General features: G+C 34.8%; 1 protein-coding gene across 3 annotated transcripts in view; it reads right to left on the bottom strand.

The window, feature by feature from the left end:
- Positions 1-1,299: 1,299 nt before the first annotated feature.
- Positions 1,300-10,998, bottom strand: part of LOC100024704 (cytochrome b5 reductase 4) — a 103,405-nt gene continuing 93,706 nt past the window's right edge. For all 3 annotated transcript variants that reach the window (XM_007484267.3, XM_007484268.3, XM_056818558.1), the window contains one exon: positions 1,300-7,157. In XM_007484267.3, coding sequence (XP_007484329.1) covers positions 7,103-7,157 — 55 coding nt within the window. In that variant the 3' untranslated portion in view covers positions 1,300-7,102. The remainder of the gene's footprint in view (positions 7,158-10,998) is intronic.

Below are 10,998 nucleotides of genomic sequence, written 5' to 3'. Positions count from 1 at the left end.
CCTCAGACACTTCCCAGCTGTGTGACCCTGGGCAAGTCACTTGACCCCCATTGCCTAGCCCTTACCTTCTGCCTTGGAGCCAATACATAGTATTGACTTCAAGACAGAAGATAAGGGTTTTAAAAATTTTTTTTTCATCTTCACCCATATTCTGCTATTTCTATTCTCACAGGCATTCGATGCTACCCATCACGCCATTCTCCCCTTTGGGAAAGTATATTCCTGATTTGAGCTTGTTACCTTGCACTGTGCATATCAGGGTGCTTTCTTAGACCTTCAGGATAACCCAACATGCAGGAACTGTTGGGAGATAGGAGAATTAAAAGAGCAGGCACCTTCTTCAAATGGGTGCTCTCCTATATATAGGGGGAGGGGGGATCCTAAAGGGAAATCTGTACTTTGGTTCTATTTTTAAATGTGATAAATATCTTCACTAAAGAAATTCATGGCTAACTTGCTGAAATTGAAGGGGTTCTTTTTTATCTGAGTATCCAAACTGGTGGGCAAAATACTGGGAAGAAAGGCAGCCCCCTAGGAAATATAGTGTGAATTGGGAGACCAGCACACATAGAATAGAGGGCTTGACTTTCTCTTCCTAGGTTTATACCAAAAGGTTCGATATACTTAAGTTTGTTAGTTTACATAGAAAAGTAGCAATGAATTGCTTATTTTTAATATTTGCCAAATGAAATACATATTTAGAAAACAATTCTGAGGTACCACCTCAAACCTATCAGATTGGCTAATGCAACAGAAAAGCAAAATGACAAATGCTGGAGGGAGTGTGGGAAAATAGTGGCATTAATGCATTGTTGGTGGAGTTGTGAATGGATCCAACCATTCTGGAGAATAATTTGGAACTATGATCTTTGCATACTTTTTGAACTAGAAATACCACTATTAGGTCTTCAACCCAAATAGATCAAAGGAAAGGGGAAAGGACATATATGTGCAAAAATATTTATAGCAGCTTTTTTGTGGTAGCAAAGAAATGAAAATTAAGAGGATGTCCATCAATTCAGGAATGGCTCAACAAGTTGTAGTATGATTGTGTTATAGTACTGTTGAAGGAAGAAATGACAAGCAGAATGGTTATCAGAAAAAATCTGGGAAGACTTATATGAACTGATATAAAGTGAAGAGAGCCAGACTATATAACTTCATACATAATAATAGTAATACTGTAATGATAACCAATTGTGGAATAGTTACTCTGATCAATAAAATGATCCAAGATAAAAAATGATATTCACCTCCAGAAGAAATTGAATACAGATTGAAACATACTATTCTCCCCACTTTGTTTTTTGCTTTTTTATTTATTTTTGCAACATGGCTAATAGTGATTTATTTACATGACTTCATACATATAATGGGTAACTTATTGCTTGCCTTCTCAATGGGAGGGGGAGAGAAGGGAAGGAGGGAGAGAATTTAAAATTCAAAAGATTTTTTAAAAATGGATGCTAAAATTAAAATATTTAGCCCTTTGTGATTCTTAAAATGCTACAAAACAGCAAAATGATTGCATTAAAATTATATACTTGTATATTGTTTTTACAAATGTATTTTATTTATATAATTATTATTAGGTTCAGATGGTTAAAACACCTTAAAATTTCTTTTTTAATTTCCCTGGCATCATTTTGTAATAAAAACTTTGCCTCTTTGCTCTTCTCTCTCCTTTTCTTCTTCTCCCCTACTTGCAACCTTCAGTCCCATTTCTCTCAAAGCTTTCTTGCAGAAACTTTCATTTGTCAACTAGAAAGAACAGGCATGAACTTGCAGAATTACATAAATCCCAAGAAAACAAGCATCTGATTACCTGAGCTCTAATTGCTCAGACAGATAAGCACAATCTTTTAAAGCAGTACTGGCAAAACAATTTGTTAAAAAACAAAACAAAAAAACAATGCAATAAAATGCAATGAGTCAACAATAATGGCTTAAAAAAAAAGTTGAATTTGGAGAGAAATTCCACAGAAAGTCAACCATTTAAGTGAACCTCTGAGGCTGCCTGCCAACTCCCCTGAGGTTTTCAGGTCAAGGAATCAAACAAAAGTACTGAATGAAGCATAGGCAAACATCATGAAGGGACAATAACTGGGAGAACACTTTAAAACCCTCATTTGCATTGGCAACCCAATCAAGATTTGAACATTGGTCTCCAGTGGGAGATGAGTCTTCTAGGATTCATTTCCTTCTTCTGTGAATGTTTTCTAATCAGTCTATTAAAGTGATCTGGATCAGGCATGCTCTGTACTTCATAATAGTGAGATCAACAACTTGATTAAGAAGCAAGGGTGGACTCTTCACTTATTCTTTTGTGGAAAACTGGCCTCAGGAAGTTGCTGAAATTCACATGCAACTGCCAGAAAGATGTGGATGAATAGGAACAATTTAATAATGGAGACAAACCATTGCTTTTTGAAGGAACGTTAAAGGTAATGAACATATAGATCTATACCTACATGTCATTTGGGTGATATTTGTGGTCTATCACATGAAATATGAGGATTGAATACCTCAGATTTCTGGGAAAGGCTTTTTTGGGTAAGTTGTTTTGCACAAAAGATGCTCTTTAGGCACTCTATGTGGCCAAATGTTTGTCACCCTAGAATTATACTAGACAGGTTCCAGGGGGTTTTACCGAACAGGATTTCTCCTCTCACTATGTGGATCTCTCCAGTCTTTCTTTAATGTAGAATGATCCTGAGGCATCCATATAATTTACTTGAATTTTCAAAAACCAGATTCCTCCTCCAACCCAGAACTCTTGATTTCATTAGTGTAGAAAACTTATAAGCATAATTTCCCTTCACTGGTAACTTACAATTCATAATCTTAAAAGAGTGGTTTCGAACAAAATTAAAGAGGTAAATGACTTGTCTGTGGTCACACAGCCTGACTGCATCAAAGGCAGTACATAAACCAGAGGTTCTTAACCATTTTTGTCATGGATTCTTTTGGTAGTTTCCTGAAAACTGTGGATTCATTCTCAAAATGCATAAGATAACAAGGGAAATCTAATCTGTGACCACAAGTCTTTAGTTTGTGGAAATGAATCTTCCTCAAAATTCAGCATTTTCCTCTCTTTAATCTGATTAAATTTTACCAAAAAAAAAAAACACATTTCATGCTTCAAGATTTATCTGTTTCATATGAAAGAGATTTCTACTCCACTCTGGACTTATTCTTTCTTCTTTTCCAAATGGTGTTAAAGTTCCACAAATACTTGTCTTAAATGTTTAAGAGCTGGAAGAAACAATAATTAAATTTAGATTCACTTCAGCCAACATTTATTAAGCACCTACTATGTGCCAGGCACTGGGCTGAGTGCCAATACAGAGGTTAAAAAAAAAAAAAACCCAAACAAAATAATTCCTGCCCTCATAGGGTGTACAATCTGATGGGAAAATATAATCTATACATAAACAAATATGTATCAAGTTAGAAAATGATGAGGGAAAAGGGGAAGAAGAATTTGAAAAGGGAGAAATCCCTTCTAACTGGAAGGCTCTGGGAAGGTTTCGTGGAAGACCATGTGTCCCAAAGGAAGAGAACAATTTCAGGGGTCAAAATTGAGGAGGCAATGTCTTTAGGAATGGGGAACAATCAATATGAACACATAGAGAAGGTGCATGAAAAGGTCAGGGACTATATAGCTGATCTGGAATGGAGAATACGTAAAGGTAAAGTGTGAAATAAGGCTAAAAAAATGTCTGCCAGAGCCAGAGTTGGCCCTCAAAAGCTTAGGATTTTATACTTTTCTGTAAAGGAAATAGGGAGACACTCTGAGGTTTTTAGGAAAAGGAATAACATGGTTGAGATATGGCATGGAATGGAGGCTAGGATTTGAAGGCATCAAGTCCTTGGTTCAAATCTTGCCTCTGACACTTATTAGCCATGGGCAAGTCACTTAATCTTTGAGCTCCAGGCAACTAAGTTAAGATAGGCTGAGAGAGAACTCCCTCCAGTAATCAAATCTAGATCCCTGACATGTCTGTGATGCAACAGGCTCAGAGAACTATGCACTAAGGATATTTTGGCACCTGTGTGAAGGATGGAGAGGAGAGAAACTAGAAGAGGGAGCTCTCAACAGTAGTACAGAAAAGAGATGACGAAGACCTGAGCTAGAGCAATGGCAGTGTGCAGCTGGCAGGAAATCTATGGAACAGATATTACCATGGTGCAATCAATAGGACTTGGTAACTGACTGGATGTGGATGAAAGAAGGGTGCATGAAAGATGTCTCCTGGGTTTCACACTTTGGTGAATGATGAGATGATTATACCATCAATGGGAGAGAAGAAGGGACTTATTAAGTGCCTGCTATGTGCCATGCACTGTTCTAGTGCTTTATAGATAACAATAAGCAAAAATTTCTATAAATGCATGTGCTAAAGAATGGGGGTACCCCAAAGTAATGCCTTATTCTTGAATCAATGTCAAGTCACATTACTTTATAAAAAATATAACTAATAGCCACCAGGAATAATAAAATGGATGCACATTTTAGGAAAGTTTGGTTCTGTCAAAGATGCTTATAGAAAACAGTGGTTATAACTAACATTTCTACAGTGCCATGTGCCAGGCACTGTGCTAAGGGCTTTACAAGTCTCACTTGATCCTTACAACCCAGGGAGGTAGGTGGGTAGGTGTTGTTATTATTCCTATCTTACAGTTGAGAGAAGTGAGGCAGACAGAGATTAAGTGCCTTGCCCTCAGTTACCTAGCTAGGAAGTGTATGAAGACTGGATAAGATTTCAGATTTTCCTGTCTCCCGTGCATGACCCAGCTGCCTCTCCATTCACTTTTGGTCATGTGAGATGTCTCAAGTGATGTCCAAAAGGGGAGAAAATGGGATTTGTGAGTCCTCTGTAAAGAGGTCCTGGAACTACAGGAGAATATGAGATAACCAAAGGATAGCCCACATAGAAAAAAGAAGGCTAAGGAAAGAGCCATTAGGGATACCCATACTTGTTAGCTAGAAGGAGGAGCCTCCAAGGAGTCTGAGAAGGTGCAGACAAAATAAGAGGAAGACAAGGAGGAATCAGAATCATGGAAGCCAACAGAGGTATAGATAGGCTAGGATGTGAATGTCACATGTTGCTCAAAGGTCAAGGATGCAGTGGCTAGGTTCTAAGGCTAGTCTACATCATGCCATAATGAAGATGAAATGCACATCTGGGATGAAAACTGGAAGAACATTCTACTATTTCAGTTTTAATACAAAAAAAAAAATGAATAAGCAACTATTTATCTTTAATGCTGGTGCTTAATTAGGTGAAACCAGTTTAGAGGAGCGCAAAGAGGTAGAGGAAGACTTTTCTGGACATTCTGAATTTCAGAATACTTTCAAGGGTTTTAGAAGATTTGAACTCAAAATTTTAGAGCTGGAAAAGGTCTTAAAAATAAAACCAATTTTATAGATGAGGAAAAATAATGTTCAAAGAAGCTGAAGTTCTACATTAAACTGCTAGTTAGAGGCAGAGCCAGAAATAGAACTAGGACTCCCATTTATTTCTATCTCCCCACAATTCATGGTTTTTCAGTAAGGATTGGGAAGATGAGATAGGGTTCTTAGTCACAGGGTCAGTTATCTAGTCACCAAATTACATAAAGTAAATTCAGGCCTTTAGTTTACCTTATCTCTATGAAAACAATGTCCAAAATGATGTTATCAAATAAAGCTATCCTGGGTAAACCCAAGGCACACCTGCTATTTGACTTAATTAATCAACATTAAATTAAATCACTCATTAATGTGCACTTTAATTGTAGCTATCTTGCAGGCCCTTTCTGTCTGGCTCTCCATGGAAGTGGGGGAAGGTTTATAATACTGCTGAGGAGGAAGAATAAACTGTCAACACAGTCACTCAGGAAATTTCCCCATTGTGAGGTAAGAGAAGAATGACAAGCAAAGAACAAAGTAATTACACAATGTTCCCTATGAAACCAGACAGCTAGTCTTTTACATTCCCTGTACTGATGTGCCCACCTTTTTCACATAATTTTGGTTAAAAGAGTGACACTTGTTTCTTTTGCTATCTATCTTAGGCTAGCTTCCCTATTCTGAAACCACATAATGAATCATAAAATACTTATAACAGAGGTTTACAGTAGAACAGTGAATTCATTTAAAAGTGGTGCTATAATTCTAAATAGTTCTCTTTCCCCTGAATTCTTCTCAGATGCTACAGCATTCAACTGGGGTTTGGGACACTTGAGTTCTAAGTCCCAGCTGCCATATACTAACTAGCCTCGTGACCTTGGGAATTTTAAATATTTCTGACTTTTCTGGGTCTGTTTCCTCATTTATAAAAAGAAAAGGGTTGGAATCGATGACTTATAGGGTCCTTTCCAGCTCTAAAGTTATGTATAGAGGGACACTGGATTTTAGAGCTGGAGGTCCAACATTGCTACATTCATCACATTTCTGATAAGTATTAAAAAATATCTACATGTAATTTTACCTTACTTTGTATCAATGTCATATACATAAAAAAGATCTTGTTTGGATCAGTTAATAAGTCATAACATTCCATGGTTTAATACTAATAACAAGAACCTAAGTGATCATTTCCTGAGTTAACAGTGCAATGTAAAATTCAGACTGTATTGCTAGAAGACATTTTACAGCATAAAAATGTGATCAAAGTGACCATTTACCACATAATGAATCATAAAATACTCATAACAGGGGCTTACAGTAGAACAGTGAATCATTTAAAAGTGATTCTGTAACATATTTCATCTAGGGCCATAAATATTGTCTCCATGATGAACTCCCCAGAAGAAAAGCCAATAGTAATAGTAAAATCAGTCAAGATGCTGAGATTAAAGCCTGACAAACTATGTTACTGCAGAGATGGTTGCATAATATTGAAGAAACCTTAGGACTGGCCTCGTAGTCACCTTCTAGAGTGAGAGAGAGAGAGAGAGAGAGAGAGAGAGAGAGAGAGAGAGAGAGAGAGAGAGAGAGAGAGAGAGAGAGAGAGAGAGAGAGAGAGAAAGAAAGTAAACACTAAAGTTTCCTTTAAAAAAAATCCAAACACTCAAAAACAGCTACATAAATTTGCCAATATCCTGCAGGAGCTCTTCACTCAGTAAAACTATGGATTTCTTCTTTAGAAAAGTTAAGATCCTTCAGCAACCTGAAAGAGAAAACCAAAATGAATGTTTCTTCAGGGACATTAGAATGGAGAAAGAAAAAAAGTTTGCCAATAATACCAAAATATGAGACCACTAATAGATTCAGTCTGGCTAAGCTCTGACTTGTACAAAATCATTTTTAAAACCATCCTTAAATTGCTTTAAGAGGAAAATAATAGATTTAAGAAATGACTACCCACTCTATAATATATATACATATATATATATATATATATATATATATATTCAATATGCATAGCATGCTAAAGCCAAGTAGAAAAAAGGAAGTCTAAAAATATTACTTCAGAAGAGCACTCAAAGTCTGTTCTTCCTTCAATTCATCACTCCCTACCCCCAAAAATATAGCTATCTCTACCCCTATAACAAATACAAAAAAAAAAAATTTAACTGCAGCCAATTACCTGTTTTTAAAAAATGTACAGTTTATTATTATTTTTTAAAGTATACAGTAATTTCCAACACCCCTTGCTTATCTGGGTTTTCTTTTGGTTTTCTTCTGTGTGGCTTTAAATGTTTCATTAATGTCCTTTTCTTCTTTTTTTTGTATTACTATTAATACCTCTCCTTCTCTTTAATAACTTCAGTTTCTTTTCCTGAGGTATTTAATTACTCTATTTGTTATTTTAACTATTTAAACATTTTTGTAAATATTCACACTTTTCATTTGGCATATAACTGAGTAAAAAAGTTTCTAATAATTTTACAAGTAATTTCTACTTAGTTACAAGCAGAATGCTATAATATCTAACTTTTAAAGAAACTTCTTATCTATTTAGTTGGAATCATGTCACAAGAGTCAAAGAAGTTCAGACCTGACACTATTACAATTTCCCCCTATAATTCAATGAGATTTTCCTGTAAGCATTTAGGTGGTACACAGTGCACCTATATTAAATATTAATATAATTTCATTATCTATAGTGTTTTTAAGTACAGTGTAGTTTTTTACTTATCCTTTGTAAGCATTACTATTTTTTCAGCTTCTTTGAGATCATGTTTGACATCTCTGCTTTTAAAAATTTGCTTGAGGTATAACTTCTGCACTAATTCCCCTTTTTTAACTCAGTATGAAAATTTATTTTTCTAGTATGTTTCTTATAAACAAGGCATTGTTGGATTTTGATTTCTAATCCATTCTGCTACCCTTTTCCTCTTCTTTTTTTTTATATTTTTTATGTATTTTATTGGTGAGTATATCCCATTCACACTTATTATACTTTTATTTTTTCCATTATACATTTTTTATTTTTTCTTCTTTTTGTCTCCTGTCCTTCCTCTGTAACAAAGAAGAAGGAAGGAAAGGCAAGAAAAGGAATGTAACCAACACTAATTATCTACAAGTAAAGTGGTCTAATTCCACTTTTTCACCTTTCCTCTCTTCCACAAGCCCAAATCCCCTACCTAACACTTTATGATCTAAAATCTGAAGATGAAGCTATTTTTACTTGTGACTATACCTTGTTTGATTCTACCCTCCTTACACCCATGTCTCCTAATCCCCACCTATCCTCTTGTTGGATTTAGTATATTTTTACACCAAATTTGTGTGTGTGTGTGTGTGTGTGTGTGTGTGTGTGTGTGTGTGTGTGTGTGTGTGTGTGGGAGGGAGGGTTCAAGGTGCCTTTATCTGGTTCTGATGAGAGTGAAGGAAAGAAACAAGCATTAATCACCTACTTATGTGGTAAGCATTTTACAAATATTAGCTTTAGAAACACTCCCATGAGTGAAGTTCAAGATATGTTCATTCATTCATCATGATCCCTACTCCAAGTTAATAAGCATTACTTTTCATGTACCACAATTAGGAAAAATAATAAGTTGCCCCCCACTTCTTCATTTCTTCCCTAGTTTATTCCTTTGTTCTTTCAATTTGTTGCTTATATCTATAAGATAATATAGTGAAGCTTAAGTAACCATCATAATTTACATAAAGACAACTAACTCCTAGGTATGATTATAAGGATTAATTATCTGCAACAAATTTAAAGTCCTGAGCTGGTTTCTTCCTATTCACCATCACACTTTTAGACACCCCAGTCTTCACTGTTGAGCTAAGGAAATGCAAATTAATTTTAATATGAGCCTAAACAAAGAAAAAAAAGGCAAATCTGCTTCAAGATCATTCTAAAATCATTCTAAAAGCTAACAAATTGCTTTTGACAATGCAGTGTTTTAAATTACCTGAACTAATGACCATTAACATATACACAAATATATCTGTATATTCCTACACATTGTATACAACAATTAGAAGCATATATTTATGTGTGTGTGTGTATATATATATACATGTATATGCATGTGCGTATAAACAATCTTTCTCTATGGCAGATCACAATTCACATGACTTAGAAAATTATGTCCTAGAAGATTTCCTGAGGCAGTGTCAGAGGTAGGGTTTGAAAATGAATCTTTCCTATTGCCAAATCCAAACCTAATTTTTGCCCTCAAGATTCTTCACCATTTTTTGTGTAATGGGCCCATGCCTTGTAAAAACTTTTCAGAACAATATTTGTTTTTAATTCATAATTGAATACCAAATTTCAGGTAGAGGTTAGTAAGAATAAAAACTGTAATCTTTCCATCTAAGATCATAGATCCCCTGAAATCTATTCACTGAATCTATGGACTACAGATTAAGAACTCCTATATCACATCAGTAGCAAGCAATGCCTATAAAGTTGCATTCTCCTCCCAAAACTTTTATTTTAAGAGCATAATTAATCACTGCCTTCATTACAGATTTAAAGTTGTGGCTTGGATTTGAAAATACATAGTATAACTATCCACATCCAGAGGAAACACAGTGGGAGTAAAAACACCAAAGAAACAACTGCTTGAATACATGGGTTGAAGGCATACTGTTGGGGATGTAGACTCTAAATGAACATCCTAGTGTAAACAACAACATGGAAATGGGTTCTGATCAAGGACACATGTTATATCCAGTGAAATTGCATGTTGGCTGTGGGAAGAGTGGGTGGAGGGTAAGGAGGGAAATAATGTGATTATTATAACCAAGGAATAATGTTCTAAATTGACTAAATAAACGTATTCAAATGGAAAAAAATAAAATAAAATTGCCTTAAAAAAAAGAAAATGCATAGGATATAAATAACCATTTGAAGAAAAAACTTTACCTATTCTCAAATAACAACAATTCAAGAGGGAATATTCTAAAATTAGCAAGCCAAATCCAAAATGGAAATTGTTCTGAGAATCTCTATATACAGAAATTTAGTTAAAATATTTTTTAGACTAAAAGGGAAATGAAATTTAGTGACAAAAATTAGGAAACGGTCTTTCTCTAGCTAGTTTCCATTTTTTTAAGTTACTGAAATATAACATAAAATAGTTTATGGAATACTATAAATCTACCTTTGTGTGGTATGTGGTAGCAAGGTAAAAGGTTACCTTTAGTTTGGAAACATATTTCTTTTAAATTGTTTTATGAATTATGAATGATGGATCTGTTTGAAAATTTGTAAGCATTATCATAAGATAGAATCAGACAAGAATCATTATCAAATAAGTCTTTTATGTTGTCAACTCTTAATTACTCATTTATTGATTATTTCTGTGTATTGGGGAAAATCCATGCTTCTGTTACTCCTTTTCCTCTTAATGTCAGGCTTTCAAACACTTTATTTGGTACTTGGACCATCTGACAGTGAAAAGATAAGAACTAAGTCTTATGTCAGGCTTATGTTACTTGTTAACATTTCTGTTAAGAAATCTAGTAAGAAACTAAAGCTGAAATAGTTTGTGAATTCATGTTTTCCTTCTTTTCATAAATGAATTCAATTCATCAATTAATCGATC

The sequence above is a fragment of the Monodelphis domestica genome, chromosome 2, assembly GCF_027887165.1.
Source record: "Monodelphis domestica isolate mMonDom1 chromosome 2, mMonDom1.pri, whole genome shotgun sequence".
NCBI lineage: Eukaryota > Metazoa > Chordata > Mammalia > Didelphimorphia > Didelphidae > Monodelphis > Monodelphis domestica.
The sequence above is the reverse complement of the archived record's forward strand: the minus strand, read 5'-3'. Positions and strand labels throughout refer to the sequence as shown.